This window comes from Pan troglodytes, chromosome 1 (genome assembly GCF_028858775.2).
Source record: "Pan troglodytes isolate AG18354 chromosome 1, NHGRI_mPanTro3-v2.0_pri, whole genome shotgun sequence".
Classification (NCBI taxonomy): Eukaryota; Metazoa; Chordata; class Mammalia; order Primates; family Hominidae; genus Pan; species Pan troglodytes.
In genome coordinates, this window is record NC_072398.2 from 97,875,979 (window position 1) to 97,898,165 (window position 22,187).

At 47.4% G+C, this 22,187-nt stretch overlaps 1 protein-coding gene and 1 long non-coding RNA gene across 25 annotated transcripts in view; one reads left to right on the forward strand and one right to left on the reverse strand.

Moving 5' to 3' along the window:
• Positions 1 to 22,187, forward strand: part of PI4KB (phosphatidylinositol 4-kinase beta) — a 36,304-nt gene that overhangs the window by 1,014 nt on the left and 13,103 nt on the right. For 5 of the 24 annotated variants that reach the window (XM_016926919.3, XM_016926949.4, XM_054670932.2 and 2 more), the window contains exons 2-6: positions 732 to 933; positions 10,606 to 11,542; positions 16,838 to 16,882; positions 19,290 to 19,517; positions 20,741 to 20,968. In XM_016926919.3, the coding sequence (XP_016782408.1) occupies positions 926 to 933; positions 10,606 to 11,542; positions 16,838 to 16,882; positions 19,290 to 19,517; positions 20,741 to 20,968 (1,446 nt within the window). In that variant the 5' untranslated portion in view covers positions 732 to 925. Of the gene's footprint in view, positions 1 to 731; positions 934 to 2,193; positions 2,367 to 10,605; positions 11,543 to 16,837; positions 16,883 to 19,289; positions 19,518 to 20,740; positions 20,969 to 22,187 lie in introns of all 24 variants that reach the window. The other 19 variants (XM_063813637.1, XM_063813650.1, XM_063813632.1 and 16 more) reach the window with 8 other exon arrangements.
• Positions 13,000 to 15,431, reverse strand: LOC107968336 (uncharacterized). Its single transcript, XR_001709443.4, has 3 exons — positions 14,797 to 15,431; positions 13,764 to 13,881; positions 13,000 to 13,537 (listed from the first exon to the last, which is right to left on the reverse strand). It is a non-coding gene; the product is annotated as an uncharacterized LOC107968336 (long non-coding RNA).

A 22,187-nucleotide genomic window follows, 5' to 3' on the forward strand; every position in this document is an offset into this window, starting at 1 on the left:
TGGGGTCCTCCTCCGCTTTTTGGCTTCCTCTTCTATTAGCTCCTCCCTCTGCCTCGGGGATTCCCCCCTCCCTCACTCATCCCTGTTGCCTACGTCTCGAATAATTCTTTTTTTTAAGTCATGAACCCTTTCCATATCAGACGACTCCCATAATGCCCATCCTTGTCCTTCCTCGTCGTCTCTGCCCCTGCCCCAAACCTTTTCCATGGACTCCACCTCTATCTCTTTTCCTAGTTTGCACTTTTCCTCCTATGTCCCTGTGCAACTCCAGCACTGGGTTCCCATTTCCCTGAGCTAAAGATTGCATCCCTGTCTTCCTGTGCTGCTTCTGATTCCATTACCTCACCGTCACCCACCTACCCAGCCAGCTCCTGGCTTCCAAGAATTGCCTGTTCCCTTCTCCTTAAGGGATCTCGGGCCCTTGTCATCAATCCAAAAGTACCATTTACATTCTTACTTTGAACCTAGTCCTCACTCTTCTCTGGGATGCATTATGATCCCTATAACTTTCTTTAGCTTCTCTTTCTCCCTCCTCAATCCCCCAACTTTCTAGAGGTTTCTGTCTTAGGGGAGAGATTTGACAGTGCCCTTCCCATTCAGGATTTCCAACTTTGACACCTCCCTCGAGTTTCAGGGATTTCTCTGATCCTTGTGACATTTGGTTCTGTTTTTCCCGTGGGCTTCATGTGTTCTCTGTCACACTCTTTATCTCCACATACCACTTATTTCAGGATCAACTAAACCTTGAACTAAGAAGAAAAATGTGTTGTGAGCAGGGGGAGCCTCAGCTGCCTCAGGCCGTTCAGGACAGAAGGGTGTTTCTGAAGGCCGGAGCAAGTTTTGAAGAAGTCCCTATCAGATTACACTTGGTTGACTACTCCGGAGCAGCCACTAAGAGGGATGAACAGGCCTGCGTGGAAATTGAATGAGATTGTGAGAAATCTTGTTTCAGATTATTTAATTTTAGGCTTTTGTTAAAGGAATCACAGAATAGAGTGCCTTCTCACCCCTGTCCAGATCCATGAGGAATCAGTTTATTCTTGTGGTTTACTAGAATAGTTTTGGTTGGTTCCATAAGAATTCAGGCCTGGAGTGGGGTAAGGGTATAACTGGAAAAAGGAACACGAGACAATGGAAAGAGCTTGTACATTCAGAATCAGGACTCCTGGGTTCAGCATGTGACTTCCTCACTTGACCTCTAGAGTGATCCTTTTGGAAAATGCCCACTCTCTGTAGGCATCAGTGCAGTAATAAGTTGGTAGCAGGATGTGGGTTGGGGGAAAAAAATCAGATTTGGTTTATTTGTTTACAAAATATTTTGGGTTCCTCAGGCAAAAGGTATTTATTAGTAGTGGTTTAGTCATCCTGAGAACTTTCCTTCACCTTGGTCTTTCTGTCAGATGTTTCTAGTCCACAACCAGGGGTGTAAGTCATTTTGAAAGACAAGTTCCAGGCCTGCTTCCTTCATCTGCTTTGCTTTTTCCCCCAGTGCATTAAGTGGCTGATTTTCTGTGCTGTTCCTCATGTACTTGATCCATAACTCCAGATTCTATAGGTGGAAAGTATGTTTGTGGGAAAGCACTTTGAGGAAGCTGGCTGGAAAAGAGAACTTGGAGTGAACTGAGACTTAGGCAACTAGTTGCTGCCATGTCTCTCTCAGCCTGTGATAGCGAAAGGGCACGTGAGATTCCATTCATTTTCTGATTCTAGGTCTGTTTGGGAGTAGTTATGTCATCTTATCCCACTTCCTTTCTCTTCCTTGTCGTTAGTCATGGTGCAGTCTCCTCATAATTCCCCTTATTAGAAGCTTTCCTGCCAGGCGCGGTGGCTCACACCTGTAATCCCAGCATTTTGGGAGGCCGAGGCAGGCAGATCACCTGAGGTCAGGAGTTTGAGACCAGTCCGGCCAACATGGTGAAACCCCATCTCTACTAAAAATACAAAAAATTAGCCGGGCATGGTGGCGAGCTTCCGTAATCCCAGCTACTCCGGAGGCTGAAGTAGGAGAATTACTTGAACCCAGGAGGCGAAGGTTGTAGTGAGCCGAGATCACGCCACTGCACTCCAGCCTGGGTGACTGAGTGAAACTCTGTCTCAGGAAAAAAAAAAAAAAAAAAAAAATGCAGCTTTCCTCCTTGGAAGTATCCCCAACCAGAAATCATATTTCCTCTCATTTCCCTGATTTCTTCTTAGAGTTGAGTCCACGCTCCATGAGAATGCTGAACACCATCCAAAGCAGCAAATTGAGATTCCTTGATTTGGGGAAGAGGTTTGGGAGGAACCCTTCAATAATTGGCATGGGACAAGAGGGGACCCAGTCCAAGTGTATTTGGGACTCGCAGTAGGGAGGAACAATTCAGAGAGAGGTGAGTGCACAGGCTGCTTTCTTTGCCATCTGTTTCAGTAGCGGCTCCCATAGCTGGCTTGGGCTGTCTGGCTGGAATCTGCTTATACCAGCTCCATGGCTCTGCACAGAGTTCTCAGCCTGAATCAATATTGACTTAACTACCATGAGACCACTGCCCTCCCTACCCTCGTGCTAGTAGCTTGAGAATGCCCTCTCCCCTAATGCCCACACTCTCTGGGCCCTTGTGTCAGCAGTTACCTGGATCCTGGTAGGGCTGGAGCTGGCTTGACTGCCTGGCCCTGAGTTTCTATAAGGAAAAAGGAGTACTCAATCTCTACCTTTACCATTGAGGTCAAAGGGGAGAGATGAGTTGAGACATCCTGAAAGAAAGGTTTGAGTTAGACATTAAGACATGAGGAGGAACTCCTCAACAGCAGAACAGGCAGTCAAAGATGATATGGAGTCTCTTTTGAGGAGCAACCTCTCTTCAAAAATTATTTTTGGGCCGGGCACCGTGGCTCATGCCCGTAATCCCAGCACTTCGGGAGGCTGAGGTGGGCGGATCACTTGAGGTCAAGAGTTGGAAACCAGCCTGGCATGTTCGAGACAACATGGTGAAACCCCATCTCTACTAAAAATACAAAAATTAGCCAGGTGTGGTGGCGTGTGCCTGTAATTCCAGCTACTCGGGAGGCTGAGGCAGAGAATCACTTGAACCTAAGAGGCAGAAGTTGCAGTGAGCTGAGATGGCGCCACTGCACTCCAGCCTGGGTAACAGAGCGAGACTCCATCTCAAAAAAAAAAAAAATTTTTTTTTGAAGGAATGCATGCATTTGGTAACAAATCCAATGGTACTCAAAGAGTTTATGAAGAAAAACAGCAGTCCTGTTTCCGTTCATCCCTACTCCTGTTCTCGCAGAGTTAACCTCCTTAATTATCTCAGTGTTCTGAAGGTTATCACCATAGCTTTAGATAAAATGCTTGTTCCTCTATTTCTTTGTTTTTTTGTTTGTTTTTGTTGTTGTTTTTGTTTGTTTGTTTGAGATGGAGTCTCGTTCTGTCGCCCAGGCTAGAGTGCAGTGGCACGATCTTGGCTCACTGCAACCTCTGCCTCAGGGTTCAAGCAGTTCTCCTGCCTCAGCCTCCCGAGTAGCTGGGATTACAGGTGCCCACCACCACGCCTGGCTAAGTTTTTGTATTTTTTGGTAGAGATGGGGTTTCACCATGTTGGCCAGGCTGGTCACGAACTCCTGACCTCAGGTGATCCACCCGCCCCGGCCTCCCAGAGTGCTGGGATTACAGCGATCTCAGCTCACGGCAACCTGCGCCTCCCAGGTTTAAGCGATGGTTCTGCCTCAGCCTCCCGAGTAGCTGAGATTACAGGCACCCGCCACCACGCCTGGCTAATTTTTTATATTTTTTAGTAGAGACGGGGCTTCACCATGTTGGCCAGGCTGGTCACAAAGTGCTGACCTCAGGTGATCCACCCGCCTCAGCCTCCCAGAGTGCTGGGATTACAGGCATGAGCCACTGCGCCTGGCCATTTGTTCCTCTATTTCTTTACTTATTGTTACAAACAAGGATTTAGCTTTAGAGGATATACCTCTCATTTATATAATTATGTCATTTTTATTTCTTCTACTGGACACTTGTATAACTTTAAATAATATTTAATATATTTGAACCTTTCTTTTCCATTAACTTTTGACAGTCTCTCTTAATTCACCTTGTAGAATGAACGTCAGATATTGGTTTCCTTACCCGTTTTTCCATCTCTTGTGGATCCATCTCAAAGGACTGTGAGATGTATAAAAAAAGGATAGAGGAGACTAGTTGTGGTGGCTCATGCTTTGTAATCTCAGCACTTTGGGAGGCCTAGGCGGGAGGATAGCTTGAGGCCAGGAAGAAGCTTTCCTCCTTGGAAGCATCCCCAACCAGAAATCGTATAGTGAGCCATGATTCCACCACTGCACTCCAACCTGGGCAACAGAGTAAGAGCCTGTCTCTTAAGAAAGAAAAAGGAAAAAAATAAAAAGGCAAGGGGTGGGGAAATAAAGGATCCTTTAAAAGGAGGAAAATTGAGCCAGCCTGCTTGCTTGGAAGCAGGGCACTAGATCAGATGATCTCTTAAAGCCATTCTATGAAAATATAAGAACATAAAAATATCAGAATTGGCGCAAACCAATCCATATTTATCTAGTCCATGGAAAAAATTTTGAAAAAGAGAATGGTGATTAACTGGGTGAGGGGATTGATTTGGGGCTCTTTACCATTCTGTCCTAGCAGAGACTGATCCAATAAGTCCTTTAATGGAGGCCAGTAGAAAGTTGTTTGCCTGGAATCTTTTGAGGTGATAAGAAATGGGGAGCTAGGTTAAGCGATAGCATCTCCTCCCCAGAGAGTCCTCTGCAGACATGTATTTTAACTGCTCAGTCACACAGAACATATGTGTATATCTTCTGTGTCTTCTCCAGCTGCTGCTCTGTGTGACCTGTAACAATTCCTTGTCACTCAGACCAGAATTCCCTACTTTGCCCAGTTGGGAGCTGTGGAACTCAGTCAGTTGTCAACTTTTCCTAGGGGCCAGCTGTTAGGCTGTGGAACAGGGGAGGCCTCTTCCATTTCCCTTCCAGTCTGACTGGAAGGAGAATTTAGGTTCCCAGTGTGAAGTGTAGAGCCTCAGTTGTCTGAACCCCCTTGAAGGCCATAGGAGTCATTTAATATTAAAAATTTAGATTGTCTTCCGTCACTTTTTTCTTATTCCTCTGACTTAGAAGGGGAAGGCTGTTGAATACAGGACTTTTTCCTTCACCTTTTCTTTTGCTTTCCAGTCCTTTCATTTTCTTTAGAACAGTTACCCTCAAAGGCATTTTTTTTTTTTTTTTTTTAAAGACAGAGTCTCACTCTGTCGCCCAGGCTGGAGTGCAGTGGTGTGATCTCGGCTCACTGCAAGCTCCGCCTCCTGGGTTCATGCTATTCTCCTGCCTCAGCCTCCCGAGTGGCTGGGACTACAGGTGCCCACCACCACGCCCGGCTAATTTTTTGTATTTTTAGTAGAGACGGGGTTTCACTGTGTTAGCCAGGATGGTCTCCATCTCCTGACCTCGTGATCTGCCCTCCTCAGCCTCCCAAAGTGCTGGGATTACAGGCGTGAGCCACCATGCCCTGCCCACAAAGGCATATTTTCTTGGCATTCAAAAATAAATGAAGCAAGCTGGGCATGGTGGCGGGTGTCTGTAATCCCAGGTACTTGGGAGGCTGAGGCAGGAGAATCGCTTGAACCTGGGAGGCGGAGGTTGCGGTGAGCCAACATTGCGCCACTGCACTCCACTCCAGCCAGGGCAACAGAGCAAGACTCTGTCTCAAAAAAATAAATAAAATAAAATAAAAATAATAGTAATAATAAATAGCTAAAGCAATTTAACCCTATTCCCTACAACACCTTCTTCTCCATATGACTTGCTTCAGATGCAGGCAGTGCCTGGGTTCCTGAGAGGCCAGGGAAGAGACCCAGCTCCAGTTTGGTGGTTTCTAGTGGCAGAGCTGCTTATATAGGAGAGGAGTCTGTTTTTCCTGCACCTCTCAACATTGTCTAGCTCCCTGAGGAGTAAAAGCTGCCGGGAGGGAGAATCTGTTCAGTAGCAAAATCCTCTGAATACTGTGATGTGATTCTTAGCTGAGCCCTGGGAGTTTTTCTTTTGTCTGTGAGATAAAAGAGGTGATAGTATCCTTATTTGCCTTCCTGGTGCCAGTAATAATCCCAATCGTAGTTAATTGGGGCAGGCATCTGCTAAATTTTCTAGTGAGGTCTGAGACACTATTATGTGGGAGAATGTCTGAACTGTATTTCCCTTGAAAGTTTTGAAAAGTGTACTTCTAGGAGCTTTCAGTGACTTAAAAGTCTGTGGACTAGAGGGAGAGGAAAGGATGTACCAAACATAGAGACTGAGAAAAAGAAGTTGATTGTTTAAGATGATTGAGGCTATCACATGAGTTTCTAAGCAGACCTAAAAGGTAGTGGTCCCCGTTGAATCAGTGACCCTCTGATGAGAGTGCCCTACGAAGGTGTGGCAGGGAATGATTAAAGCTTCCTTCTTATTATTCCTGTGCAACTCACAGTTGCGAGTAGGGACAGATCCACATAGGCAGCCATGCTGGTTCTACTGCTCAGAGGGCACTACCTAATTTTGGGAGAGAGCATAGTGAAAGAGTTGCCACCTTCTTACCAATACCAAGCTCAATCTGCATCAGGGATATTAAATTCAGGAATGAACTTGCTTGGCAGAGTTGGCAGAAAGAAACAGAAATAGCCTTTTTTGGTGATCTCTGAGAACAGAAGAGTTCCCCATCCGTCTTTCTGCAAAACTTTAGTGGTGACTGCTGGGAGGCAGGGAGCTGGACTATATGATACTGGGCAGTTAAAAGTAACCTGGGGCCGGGCGCGGCAGCTCACACCTGTAATCCCAGCACTTTGGGAGGCCGAGGTGGGCTGATCACGAGGTCAGGAAATCGAGACCATCCTGGCTAACATGGTGAAACCCCGCCTCTACTAAAAATACAAAAAATTAGCCGGGCGTGGTGGCGGGCATCTGTAGTCCCAACTACTTGTGAGCCTGAGGCAGGAGAATGGCATGAACCCGGGAAGCGGAGCTTGCAGTGAGCCGAGATTGCACCACTGCACTCCAGCCTGGGCGACAGAGCGAGACTCCGTCTCAAAAAGAAAAAAAAAGTAACCTTAACATTTCAGACGTACAAGAACAGACACTGGAAGGGTGGTGGTGGAAAACAGCCTCCCAGAGGGACTAAAGAATCTCTAGGCCTCCTTATTCCACCTACCCAAAGTATATGCATCCAGGGTCACCAGGGTTGAAGGTGATGTCACTAATATTTGGAAATTACCTGTATTCCAACTCTACAAAATCTTTCCTCTTGCTCATGCTCTTGAGTGTGTCTTAGACTCACTCTATTAGCATTTTTGTGAAGAGGCCTCTGAGTCTGAGTCCTTTGTTAGCTATAGTCAGATTCTGGAGCCAGGTTGATCTGATGAAATTTCCCCAGTTCTGCACTGATTCCAGATTTGGTGAGGCTCTGAAGGATTGTTCTTGGAGAGCAGTGGCTTTGGTCAGCAGTGTTCTTTCATTGAACTTCCTTCCAACAGTCCCTCCAGAGGAGGTGTTCTTTGTTTTGTGACTCCTGTTCCTCCCTGTTCTTTGGAAGGCCTAGATCTATGAGTCCTAGTCTGATTTCTTTTTGCCTTTTCAATTGTCCCTCCAGTTGTTAGAATGTGTGTATGACAGTGGGGGGAGTGGTATTGGGGCAGAAAAGGCTGTCATAAGTATTTCTGGAAGATTCTCAAACAATTGGAACTCTTTGCTTCCCTTATAAAATAATGTAAGTTTTATGTTACACACACACTGGTTAGTAACCTTTTAGGTGATGAGGATTCAACTAGCATTTCTTTTTTTTTTTTTGAGACAGAGTCTCGCTGGTCTTGAACTGTTGACCTCAAAGTGATCCACCCACCTCAGCCACCCAGTGCGCTGGGATTACAGGCATGAGTCACTGTGCCCGGCCTCAACTAGCATATATTGAGTACTACTATGTATCAAAGACTGTGCTAGATTCTTTCATACACGTGATGGTATTTGTTCCACATAGCAACAATGAGAAGGAAGTGTTTTTTCCCAATTTGCAGTTGAGGATAAACGGCTTGCATAAGTTGCACATTTCTGAAAGGCTGAATGAGGATTTTCAACCCCAGCCTATTTGCCTTCAAGTCCAGAGCTCTTTCCATTATATGTTAGCAGCCACGGCACTGGAGAAAGAGGGTGTGATGTCATGATGTCAGACAACCAGAGAAATGGCACAGCTTCAGCAGGGTTGATGATGGTTGTTTTAGAGCTGCCTTCTAAGTGAAGCCTGGCATGGTATTTACTGGCCTTTATTTTCTGGGAGCTTTGAGTTTAAAAGGGAAGGTAAAAAATACCTGTAACTAGAAAAATATATCAAGACTTTAATTTTATTTATTTATTTATTTATTTATGTATTTATTTGAGACAGAGTTTCGCTCTGTTGCCCGGGCTGGAGTGCAGCGGTGCGATCTCGGCTCACCACAACCTCTGCCTCCCGGGTTCAAGCGATTCTCCTGCCTCAGCCTCCCAAGTAGCTGGGATTACAGGCATGCGCCACCACGCCCAGCTAATTTTGTATTTTTAGTAGAGACGAGGTTTCTCCATGTTGGTCAGGCTGGTCTTGAACTCCTGACCTCAGGTAATCCGCCTGCCTCAGCCTCCCAAAGTGCTGGGATTACAGGCGTGAGCCACTGCACCTGGCCTTTTTTTTTTTTTTTTTTTTGAGACAGAGTCTCACTCTGTCTCCAGGCTGGATTGCAATGGCGTAATCTCGGCTCACTGCAACCTCCACCTCCCAGGTTCAAGCAATTCTCCGGCCTCAGCCTCCTGAGTAGCTGGGATTACAGGCGCCTGCCACCACGCCTGGCTAATTTTTGTATTTTTAGTAGAGACGGGGTTTCACCATGTTGGCCAGGATGGTCTCGATCTCTTGACCTCGTGATCTGCCCACCTCGGCCTCCCCAAGTGCTGGGATTACAGGCGTGAGCCACTGCGCCTAGCCAAGACTTTAATATTAAATAAAGATGGCTGGGCAAGGTGGTTCACACCTGTAATCCTAGTGCTTTGGGAGGCTGAGGCAGGAGAATTGCTTGAGGCCAGGCGTTCAAAGCTAGCCTGGGCAACACAGCAAGACCCCATCTGCACAAAAAAAATTTTTTTTAATTAGCTGAGCATGATGGCACACACCTATAGTCCTAGCTACTCGGGAGGCTGAGGCAGGAGGATGCCTTGAGCCTAGGAGTTCAAGGTTACAGTGAGCTATGATCATGCCACTGCACTCCAGCCTGGGCAACAGAGCAAGACTTGTCTCTAAAAAATAAAAATAAAGGTGAGATGCACAGGACCTGTGTGTAGAATGTTATATGAGTAAGGAAATATAGTCTAAAGTGGAAAATAAAAAGGTTATAGCAGGCATTTAAAGGGAGACAGGAAGAGCAAGTGGATAGAAAAGTTTTTGAAGAGTTAGAGAACAAGGGAGTAACACCTGACTTGCTTCTCAGTCTACCCAAAGAATCTGTAAATCACCAGGCATGGTGGCTCATGCCTGTAATTCCAACACTTTACGAGGCTGAGGAGGGAGGATTGCTTGAGCTCAGTTCAAGACCAGGCTGGGCAACATGGTGAGACCTTGTCTCTACAGAAAAATTTTAAAAATTAACCAGGCATGGTGGCACATGCGTGTAGTCCCGGATACTTGGGAAGCTGAGGTAGGAGGATTGCTTGAGCCCAGAAAATCAAGGCTACAGTGAGTTCTGATCGCGCCACTGCACTCCAGCCTGGGCAACAGAGCAAGACCCTGTCTCAAAAATAATAAGATTAAAAATTTAAAAATAAGCCAGGCATGGTGGTGTGCACCTGTGGTCCCAGCTACTTGGGAGGCTGAGGTGGGAGGCTTGCTTGAGCCCAGGAGGTCAAGGTTGCAATGAGCCCAGATTGTTCAACTGCACTTCAGCCTGGGTAACAGAGCAAGACCTTGTCTCAAAAAAAAAAAAAAAAAAAGAATTTGTAAATCTAGGCCAGGTGCGGTGGCTCACGCCTGTAATCCCAGCACTTTGGGAGGCCGAGGCGGGCGGATCATGAGGTCGGGAGATGGAGACCATCCTGGCTAACATGGTGAAACCGTGTGTCTACTAAAAATACAAAACAAAATTAGCCGGACGTTGTGGTGGGCGCCTATAGTCCCAGCTACTTGGGAGGCTGAGGCAGGAGAATGGTGTGAACCCGGGAGGCGGAACTTACAGTGAGCTGAGATTGTGCCACCGCACTCCAGCCTGGGTGACAGAGCGAGACTCCGTCTCAACAACAACAACAACAACAACAAAAAGAATTTGTAAATCTATATAAATACAACATATACAAAACAACATTTCACATATATAAGCTAAGAACAGAGGCTAAGCTGAGTAACTACAGGAGGAATGACGAGTAATGTAATCAGAAGTGGAGGTAGTCAGGAAAGCTTCCTAGGATATGTCTTCTTATCTGATTTTGAAGGAGTCCAGGAAGACAAAAAGAGGAGGTGCCTGGGAAGGTGTCATAGCAAAGGGAAGATCTGAGGATGGCACCACTAACCAATGTGTGTATGTGTCTCCCTTTCTGTTCTTTTCTCCCTCCCTCTTCCTGTAGCTTGGAAGCTCGAAGTCTGGCTGTGGCCATGGGAGATACAGTAGTGGAGACTGCCCCCTTGAAGCCAACTTCTGAGCCCACTTCTGGCCCACCAGGGAATAATGGGGGGTCCCTGCTAAGTGTCATCACGGAGGGGGTCGGGGAACTATCAGTGATTGACCCTGAGGTGGCCCAGAAGGCCTGCCAGGAGGTGTTGGAGAAAGTCAAGCTTTTGCATGGAGGCGTGGCAGTCTCTAGCAGAGGCACCCCACTGGAGTTGGTCAATGGGGATGGTGTGGACAGTGAGATCCGTTGCCTAGATGATCCACCTGCCCAGATCAGGGAGGAGGAAGATGAGATGGGGGCCGCTGTGGCCTCAGGCACAGCCAAAGGAGCAAGAAGACGGCGGCAGAACAACTCAGCTAAACAGTCTTGGCTGCTGAGGCTGTTTGAGTCAAAACTGTTTGACATCTCCATGGCCATTTCATACCTGTATAACTCCAAGGAGCCTGGAGTACAAGCCTACATTGGCAACCGGCTCTTCTGCTTTCGCAACGAGGACGTGGACTTCTATCTGCCCCAGTTGCTTAACATGTACATCCACATGGATGAGGACGTGGGTGATGCCATTAAGCCCTACATAGTCCACCGTTGCCGCCAGAGCATTAACTTTTCCCTCCAGTGTGCCCTGTTGCTTGGGGCCTATTCTTCAGACATGCACATTTCCACTCAACGACACTCCCGTGGGACCAAGCTACGGAAGCTGATCCTCTCAGATGAGCTAAAGCCAGCTCACAGGAAGAGGGAGCTGCCCTCCTTGAGCCCGGCCCCTGACACAGGGCTGTCTCCCTCCAAAAGGACTCACCAGCGCTCTAAGTCAGATGCCACTGCCAGCATAAGTCTCAGCAGCAACCTGAAACGAACAGCGAGCAACCCTAAAGTGGAGAATGAGGATGAGGTAAAATTCTGGGGAGGGCCAGAGACAAAAGGTGGTAGAGGGCTGCATGGAGACAGGATGCCTCCTGTATACACACAGGGTTACGCTGTTCTTTCTGTCCTCCCTCTGTTTCATTTCACTGATAAAAGCATGGAATGTTAGAATGGAAAGACCTTAGAATTCATGTATTTTGCCTGCCTTAGTTTACAAAGGAAGAACTCAGACCCAGAGAGATAAAGTGAGTTGCCTCAGGTCATATAGGTCATGGCAAGGCTGATGCTCCTGACTGTGTCCCAAATCATTTTTATTAAACTGCACTGGCCAGGCGCGGTGGCTCACGCTTGTAATCCCAGCACTTTGGGAGGCTGAGGCAGGCAGATCACGAGGTCAGGAGTTTGAGACCAGCCTGGCCAACATGGCAAAATCCCATCTCTACTAAAAATACAAAAATTAGCCAGGCGTGGTGGTGGGCGCCTGTAATCCCAGCTACTTGGGAGGCTGAGACAGGAGAATCACTTGAACCCGGGAGGCAGAGGTTGCAGTGACCAGAGATCGCGCCACTGCACTCCAGCTTGGGCGACAGAGTGAGACTCCGTCTCTAAATAAATAAATAAACTGCCATTCCATTAACATCTACTGTGTTAATGAGAACTGTGGCAGAAGCCCTCCACACCCTGATCTGAGACTTGAGATAGCTACCAGAGCCTCTCAGAGCAGCATCTGTGGGAAAGGAAAAGGTACTATTGTCTTTCTGTGTGCTGGGGTAGGGGAGATGTTAGAACATTGGCTTCATTCTCCTGGCCACTCCTCCTCATAATCTAATCCCTTTTCACTACCCCCTGAAGATCCTACCTTTTGTTGACATAAGTGTAAGGTTCATTCTCTTATCACTGAGGCATCTGGAGAATGCCTTCATTGCCTGCCTTTCCTTAGGGGGAAGAGTGCCTTGCTGGTATCTTTCCCATACCATTTGGGAGAAGCATAAAGGGAAGAGAAAACACTCTTAGTATAGAGTAAATATAGTGCCTAGTCAAGGACCTGGAGACTGGGAAGAAGAGGAAGCTACAGCAGCAGTTGGAGGTATAACTTAGGATATAGAGCAGGGAAGAGGTGGCCACATGAATAGGTTATACCCACTCTTCACTCCACATCTGGACAGATAGCAGGGAAAGCTGCCCAGTGGACTACCAAGTGTCAGTGACCTGGTGTACCAGCCAGACAATGGTGCTCCAGTCCTCCCCTCTGACTCACCATTGGCCAGGCTCCCATCCTGGCTTCCAACCCAGCCTAGAAAAGAGGGAGAAAAAAAGGAGGAATTCGCACTTTTTGAAAAATGTGGATAGCTATGGTCTTGGCATCTGCCTCTGTGGGGCATATAACCCACCCACGTTTTTGATACAATGGGACTTCTTTCAAATAGAGGGAAGTCAGAGTGACTAGAGAAAAGGAAGAGGGAGGGAGACTATAGAGCCTGCTCTCTGGAAATTTGGAATTTTGTTAGGATAGTTTAATAATGGTAAAGCTAAAAGTGCTAACATTTATTCAGCACTTATATGCCAGGCATCTTGTCAAGTACTTTACATTTAATCCTCACAACCATGCTGAGAGACAGGTATTATTTTACCAGCGAGGAAACTGAGGCTTAGAAAGATTAGATGTTTTGCCCAAGGTCCCTCAACTAGTGAATGTCAGACCAGGACTCAAATCTCCAGCTGGTGCTCATAATCATTCAGCTGAACTACCTTGGTTATTTCTCAATATCTACTTCCCGAGGTCCCCAGCTGTCAGAAGCCATGTGGGGAAGAACGGCCCAGGCTATGGCCATCTAAGCTTCCACATCCATGCACAGGCAAAGCCAAAACTGTTGTCAGAACTAGAATGAACCGTTTTCATATCTGGTTGAGCTTGGCAGCAGAGCCCTGGGTCATGAAGAGAAGTTGCTGCAGAACAAGAAGAGTCATCCAGATTCTAGTGGAACATGAAGGGTTGGATAGCTGTCTCATCTTGGAGTCAAACCTGTAGCAGAGGGTGAGCAGCTGGAAGTGAATTCCTTGGTGCCTCTTGTCAGGCTTGGCTTTTCTCTGTATCCATTTTGTAGTGCTCATCTTAGGACCAGAAAAGCTGAGGCCTCAGGGCTTTTCTTACTCTGCTGATCCTTGGTCCCTCTTTCCTTACATCTAACTCCCACTCCAGGATAAGATTATGGATGGCACTGAGAGGCAGGTATTAGGTGAATACTTACATCATTTAGGGTGGGTTCTGTAGCTGCCGTTCTTCCAACCTGACTCCTTATCTTGGGTCTCTAGATCCAGGAGAGGAAGGAGATACTATGTTCCCAGGCACTCCTGCATTATCTGATACTGACAGAATGAAATACCTGAATTCATTATGGCTCCACAGAAAATGGGAGAGCAAGAAAGAGACAGAAACATGAATATCACTAGGTTTCTAAGCATTAGAGTCTTCAGCACAGGGGTCTCTCCCAGCCCTTTTCCTTCCATCCGTCCTTCCTTCCTTCCGCCCACCCGTCTGTCTGTCCGTCCGCCCTTTTTCTTGCAACAGGGTCTTGCTCTGTTGCCCAGGCTGGCGTGCAGTGGCACAGTCATAGCTCACTGTAGCCTTTAACTCCTGGGCTCAAGCAATCCTCCCATCTTAGCTTCCCAAGTACCTGGGGCTACAGCTATGTACCACCACACCTGGCTAATTTTTAAAAAATTTTTTTGTAAAGATGGGGTCGTGCTCTGTTGCCCAAGCTAGTCTCAAACTCCTGGCTTCAAGTCATCCTCTCGCCTCAGCCTCCCAAGTCACTGGGATTACAGGCATGAGTGACTAGACCCAGCCCCTTTGGCATTTTGAGGATGCGTCTGTCAAGGCTTTTGTCCCCTAAATACCAAAGGAATTGGTTTTCCTTTTACTCATCCTTCTTCCCTTTCATGTAACATTCATTCACTCAACATGTAGTTATTGACTTTGTACAATGTCCAAAGCCGTGAGCTGTGCTGTGGAGGACGGGGGATAAAATGTTATCCTTCCCTCTAGGAACATGTGAAGTAATAATGAAAACCCCAGTATCTATGGAACTGTTTAGTTTGTGACTCTCTTGAAAAAGTTGTTTTCTGCCATAAGCAGGAAGTATACAGCTTACTAAAATGAGGCACATAATTATCTAAGACCTAAGCAGAGATACTCTAGGAGAATCTCTAGGTAGACCCTAACACTCTGCTCCCAGTCTCTTGCTTTTCTTTTAGGTTCTGAGTTTAATACTATGCTCCTACCACCAGTAGAGGGGCTCCCAAGGATGAGGTCGGGCCTCAAAGAAGAGGCTCAGGGGCAGCATGTACAGTTCTCTTCCTGCCCATGGTCTCCCTGCAGAGTTGTTCTCTGCTCAGCTCTCACAGTGTTCTCTTTCTTACTATGAGGAATCCTTTACACTCTCTCCCACAGTCAGAAGACTTTGTGCTGATTTTTCACATTTTCCACCACTGCTCCTCAAAGCCTGCCGCTTCAAAGCCATTTTATCAGCCTAGGTGGGGAACTCTGCCCAGGCAGTTTGTCCTCCCATTTGTAACCAAATGGCAAATATTTTGGTATAGAATGGGGGAGCTAAAAGGAGAGAGTGATTTAGGTATCACACCCTCCCCCACATGATGACACTGTTAGTAGATTAGCTTTGTCTTTTCAGGACTGCAACCTTTGTACAGAGAAATCTGCCGCATGTCACACTGGAAGCCCCAGTAGGCCTTCTAGCTTGATATGGTGTGATGTCAGCTTCTTGCTTCATCTTTACTCCCCGGAGCTGACTCAGTAGGAGTGACTCAAGCCCAGGGAGTAGGAGAGGAGCAGGTCATGATATACCTCCCTTCCCCCAGGGCTGTCAGTGAATCAGACAGGACCTGTCTGTGACAGAATCAGCTGGAGCGTTGCTCAGGGAGCCAATATCCTGCCTGCTGTTCCTTCTCCAACCAGCTCATAGGTAGAAATAGAACCACTAAGTCATAATAGACTCTGACATCCTCACTGCCTTAATTCTCCCACCACCTTCTACCCAAAATGGAAGAGTTGTTGCCTTAGGGGCATGTTTCCAAATGTGGCTTCTCCCTCAAAGTGCTCCAGTCCCCAGATTCTTCAAGGAAGGACCTGACTATAGGACCTCCAGCTAGAATAGAACTGAAACCATGGAATTGAGTTCAAGTGGATGCTTGAATCTACTCAGCAGATTTCTGAGTAGAAACTCACCACTGCCCTCCTGCCCTGGGAGCTCTTAGGACTTTGTCTTTTAAGTCTAACCTCCCCCCGCCGACCTCAACGTCCCCCCCAACCTAGATTTGTGCACACGTGCTGCTCTGTTCCCTGCCCTGGTAGACCATGTTGGACAGAACCCAGGATGAGCCCTGTGCATGAGTGTTGCCTCAGAGCTGCTGAGTGAGAGTTTGACACCATCTCTTTCCCCTGTTTTTGCACACGGACACGTATGACACAGCAATGGGGTGATGTTTAGATAAATCCTCTGGGCTGGGACTAGGACAGCTGCTATCCAGCTAGTCAGCTTTCTAGATGGATATAGCTAACTCCCCAACTTATATCAAAAATTGTAATATATTGATTGTCATGTGGATAGCCTGATAGGAAGCCTAAGGAGGTTTGGTAGATAGGAGATTGATTTATCCTTCACTCCCATCAGCATCCAGCCCAGAGATTTTGGGCTTATTGGTCTAGGATGCTCTTTGTCACAGAGGTTCAAGGTTGGGATTCAGCTTCCCAGGGTGATAATGAGGCTAATTAGAGAAGAGGTATACCTGCCACTGAAAGTTTAGCTTTTCTTCCTCCCTGAAGTTTCCAAAAAGCTGGAGGAACATGGGGTTTCCAGTATGGGAGCCATGCAGCTTATTAAGTTCAGTCCTGTGGTGGTCCCCATGGAGAAGGATTTGGTTGAGAGCATGTGAGTGGGTAAAAAAAAAGAGCAGGGAAGCTTGGCAGTGCAGTTACTGCCCTAGGGACCCAGCTTTAGAGCTTTGGCCTAGAAGGAAGATCCATTCAGTTGAGAATAGAAGTGAATAAAGTGAAAAGCAGAGGCTGCTTTGTCTCTTGAGTCCTTCTGACCTTAAAGTCTGAGCTGCCCTTCCAGCATCTCCTACAAGTGGTCAAGCATCTGGGCAAGTAGCATTTCTGAGTTGACTTTCTTTTATTAAAGCAGAAAGGTAGAACTTCACTAGAGAAGCAGTTACGATCCAAGTTGGAGCTAAATTCTTTACCTTTGTCTCTCTCCCCTCCCTTCCCACCCCCTCCTTCTCCCTTTGCCCTCTGGCCCTTTCCCAGGAGCTCTCCTCCAGCACCGAGAGTATTGATAATTCATTCAGTTCCGTAAGTGGGGCCAGGCTGGGACGGGGTGGCAGGCTCCCCCAGTGGCCGCATTTCCTCTCCGTCCCCAGGTCTTCTGAGCCCCCAGGCCAAGGCTGGAGTTAAAATGCCCCTTTTCTTACTGGGAGATCAGCTCCTCCCTCCCAGACCTCCCAGACCTGCTGGAGTTCCCCTGACCTTTGCGGTGGAAATCCTGAGCCCAGGCTGAGATGAGCTCAGCTGATCCTTCTCTCAGAGACAGCTGGAGTACAGTGCTGCTCAGCCCCCAGCTCCTGAGTGTCTGGAGCAAACAGCTGGGAGAGAGGTAGAATTCACTCCTGGATTGGAGCCAAAAACTGCCTGGCAGAAACCCCCAGGATCCTGTTTCTCCCACCCAGAACCCTTTCCCCATGGCTTCTGCCGTCAGATTATCAAATATTTATTCATAATCTTCTAAATGCTAGGCCCTGTGCTGGTGAGCTGACTCCAAAAACAAATAGGACTTGGCCTGAAGGAAAGTTTTGCCTCTCCACAACTGGTTTTCTTTTTTAACTTCAACCACATTTTTTCCAGGTCTGAGTTCTTCCCTTTTCCCAGCTCACTGCCCAGGATGTTCCTTAATCCCCTCTCCTTTCTTGTTCCCTCTGGACTAACCCCTGACCCTTTGGTCCCACAGGGTCTTGGACCTTGTTGCTGGGCAAAGACGTGAGAGGAAATGCAGGACCTCTGGGAGTTTGGCTGATTTTTTTTATATTTTCTATTTGATTTGTCTATCAAATCAGTTTTCTCTGTTCTGTGCTAATCCCCTTTCAGTCATGATTCCTATCTCCTCTCATGTGGCAGAGCCTCTCTCTTGAGGCCTGGGGTCACATTTCTAACATGCTCACGTAACTTAGGGGCCCCTAACCCAAATGCTGATTTGAGAATGGGAAGGAATTCTGCCTTTTCTAATCTGAGATGATTATGAATTGGTTGGGGTAGAGGGTCCTTGGGACAGAGATCAGTTGCCATCTGAGTGGATTCAGATGAAGGAAGAAGTGAGTCTTCAAATTTCCTCTTATTTTCTTTCTCTATTAGACCCCCAGGATATTTCCAGGGACCTTAGAAACCCAATTCCATTGTTTTCCTTTTCTTTATCTCTTTTCAACAATGTCACTTAAAGCATTCCTGAAGGATTCAGACACCCTCTTTCAGTCCCTATGTGGCACTCTGAACCATCTCCCAAGAGGCAGAGGCTGGAATGAGCTTTTCTTTTGAATCCTGGCACTGTTGCACATGTAGAGGTAGGCCTGATACTCCCCAGTTTTCAAAAGAAGCTCTTTTAGAGTGCGAGGGAGCAAGGATAGAAATTCTCTCAATCCAGAAACTAAGCAAGACACACGGAAAGGGAGAGAAAGGCTTGGTGAGTCAAATGCTGTTTCTATAAAGGAGGGGAGATGGGGAGTTGGGTGGCTGTCTTGATAAAATGCCCCTTACAGTAGAAGGGCTTAGACTGGGAAGAGAGCCTTTCTTCGTGTCTAGCTGAGTCCCTCTTTTTCCCCACCTGCACCTTAATTCCAAGACCAACTTTGCTCTTTCTGAAGATGACTGAATTGCCCAGCACAAGGAGCCAAACTCGCAGCAGGGAATTAATATGAGGAACCTAGTCACTGAGAGTTAGGGGAAGAGGACCCAAAGAGGAGTCACTAAAAGAGACAGGCCTTCAGGGCCATCATCAAGGGCTAAAAGGAGCTGTTGCTTTCTCCATCTACCTACCTCCTTCCATCTGCTTTTTCTTTCTCCTTGATTAATGCAAAGTCTGCTCATCGGCTCATCCTCTTTCCATCCCCTGCATGTGCATTGACGCCTGGTAAGAGATTGTGGGACGGACAGGGGGATACCATGGAAATCAACAGAAGTAATTTGAATGACGAGCATCTCCCCTCTTTGAAAGTGGAAATATTGATGTGGGGCTCCCTTCTCTAGCCTTGCGGGACTTGACGGAGCCCCTCGGCAGAGATCTAGCCCAAGGATCCAGATGGGGAGAAGGACAACCCTGTTCTTGAAAAGGGTGAAACAATTCAGGTGTAAGCAGCTCTTCTCTCTGTGGCCCTGGCTAACCTATCCAGATGTCCCCCTGCTCACTCTGAAGCCTTGGTACAGTCCTTAAGGAACCCAAGTCCAGGAGAAGAGGAGTGCATCCCAGTTACCTGGACTCATGGCCTCCCTTACCCTCAAGGGATAGCCTATAGGGAAGGAATGTGCTGGCTATTCTCAATTCAAGTTGTGAAGGGTGGGTGGAAGCTCCTACTAAGACTAAAAAGCAGCTCCTTTCCTGGAGTTCTCCAGATAGTGGGGTCCCCGGCCTGCATGGCCAGGAGTGACTGAGTGGGTGTGCCATTGTATTCTGTGGTTTCTTCACCATCTTTTGTCTTACCCCAAACCCCTGTAGCCTGTTCGACTGGCTCCTGAGAGAGAATTCATCAAGTCCCTGATGGCGATCGGCAAGCGGCTGGCCACGCTCCCCACCAAAGAGCAGAAAACACAGAGGCTGATCTCAGAGCTCTCCCTGCTCAACCATAAGCTCCCTGCCCGAGTCTGGCTGCCCACTGCTGGCTTTGACCACCACGTGGTCCGTGTACCCCACACACAGGCTGTTGTCCTCAACTCCAAGGACAAGGTAGATGGGTTCTGGCCCAAACCCCTACCCTGGACATGACTCTTCACCCATGGTTGTTCAGGGTTTGCGTGTATGACCAGTGAGGCCCTCACCAACATCCTAGACTCCCTTCATAGTTCATGATGCATATGTCAACCATGACTCTGTCTCAGTGCGATTGTGATTTTGAGAGCCCCCCTGTATCCCTTTTTGGGCTTTGTTTTTCTGGACCAAAGAAACCTAATCTTTTTAGCTTCCTTCTTGCTGTATCTTAGAAGAATTGCTCTTCACCCCACCTTATGGTCATTTTGGTAGCTTTTCTCCAGCCTTTCTATAACTCTTGGGCTTTCCAGATACAGCAACCATAAGGATAGAGAAATATTTTGTTTCTAAGACCTTTTCTGATCAGAATGAGCCGACAAAAGGAGAGAAGGATGCCCAATTCACACTGGAGAGATTAGCTGAATTTGTGTGCTGACTGGAATGAGTATTCATGGTTCAGATTCTTCTTTTTTTTTTTTTTTTTTTTTTTTGAGATGGAGTCTCACTCTATTGCGGAGGCTGGAGTGCAGTGGCACAATCTTGGCTTACTGCAACCTCCGCAGCCCAGGTTCAAGCGATTCTCCTGCCTTAGCCTCCCGAGTAGCTGGGATTACAGGCGCCTGCCACCACACCCGGCTAATTTTTGTAGTTTTAGTAGCGACGGGGTTTCACCATCTTGGCCAGGCTGGTCTTGAACTCCTGACCTCATGATCCACCCGCCTCGGCCCCCCAAAGTGCTGGGATTACAGGTGTGAGCCACCGCGCCCGGCCCATATTCTTCTTTCAAAGGAAATATTGAAGTTTGGGACACTCCTTGGGACAGTGCCCAGCTTTGTCCCAGTCTTTTTGTCCACTGTAGCTCCCTGGGCCCTGTCTTCAGGACGAGCCCACAGAGGCATCTAGGCCTCCCTTACAGCCTGTAATTGATAGTCTAGAGTGGTTTGGCCCAAGCGCATCATCTGTACATTTTGGAGCTCAGTTGAAATATTTCGAAGACTTAAGGATTCTGTCACACAAATTCTTTACATAAGTGATCATAGGACAAGTATCTGCCCTAAATATAGTGTTCATAGTTTCAGAGGACTATTGGATGAAGGCTGGAGCTAGGAGAAAGGACAGCAGGAAGAACCTTGCTAACAGAGTTGAGATTTGGGGGTTAGTGGTGGAAGTAAGTTGCAAATACTGTCTCACTCTTCCCCCAGGCTCCCTACCTGATTTATGTGGAAGTCCTTGAATGTGAAAACTTTGACACCACCAGTGTCCCTGCCCGGATCCCCGAGAACCGAATTCGGAGTACGAGGTCCGTAGAAAACTTGCCCGAATGTGGTATTACCCATGAGCAGCGAGCTGGCAGCTTCAGCACTGTGCCCAACTATGACAACGATGATGAGGCCTGGTCGGTGGATGACATAGGCGAGCTGCAAGTGGAGGTGAGAAAGCTTCAGGGAGGTAATGCTGGGTCACAGGAGCTTTCTCCAGGAGCTTTCACTATATTGGAAACAAGACAGCATATCCCAAGGCAGGGTAAGGCAAGTACCCTAATGAGTGGTGTAGGTAGTGAGGGGTAATATGGGGAAAGCTCTGAACAACTCTAGCCTGGAATAGATTCAGGTGGAGTTCATTTTCCAGGTGAAGGAATTCAGATTTAAATGTAAAGAGGAGCTTCTAGGCCAAGGGGAGTGAGGGAAATTTAATGAAAATATTTATTGAACACCTACATAAAGTTGTCATAGAATAGCAGAGGATGAGAAGTCATACATTAATTCATTCAAGAAATATTTATTGAGGGCCTTCTATGTGCCAGACCTCAGTGCTGTATGCTAGTGAACAAGACTTGGCCCCTGCCTACAAGGGATTTATGACCTAACTGGAAAGAGAACAAGGCCAGTAAGCAAGTAGTTGTAGTGTGGTGAGAGTCAAGTCATGGGGGAAAGGATAGGACATTATAAGAGCACCAGACTTGGGGCGGGCATCACAAGAGATTTCCTGGAGGAAGTAATCTCTCAGCTGAGGCTGGAAGCATGGGTAGGAATTAGCTGGACAAAGAGTGCTGGACAGAAGGAACACTGCATGCAAAGGCCAGAAGACAAGAGGGAGCTTGGGCCATTATAGGAATTGAAAGAAATTTTGCCTGGCTGTGATGTGCAGGTGTGAGGTAAGAAGTGGTGAAGAATAAGACTGGACACGTGGGCATGGACCAGACTATAGGAAGGACCCTATAAGCTGGGGAAAGAAACTTGAACTTTATTCTGGGGCATGAAGAGCCAGAGCAGAATTTTGTGTAGAGCTATTAACACAGCTGGCCAGGCGCAGTGGCTCACACCTGTAATCCCAACACTTTGGGAGGCTGAGGTGGGTGGATCGCTTGAAGTCAGGATTTCGAGACCAGCCTGGCCAACAAGGTGAAACTCCATCTCCACTAAAACTAGAAAAATTATGCCGGGTGCGGTGGCGCACGCCTGTAATCCCAGCACTTTGGGAGGACAGGGCGAGCAGATCACCTGAGGTCAGGAGTTTGAGACCAGCCTGGCCAACATGGTGAAACCCCGTCTCCACTAAAAATACAAAAATTAGCCGGGCGTGGTGGCATGTGCCTGTAATCCCAGCTAATCGGGAGGCTGAGGCAGTAGAATTGCTCGAACCCAGGAG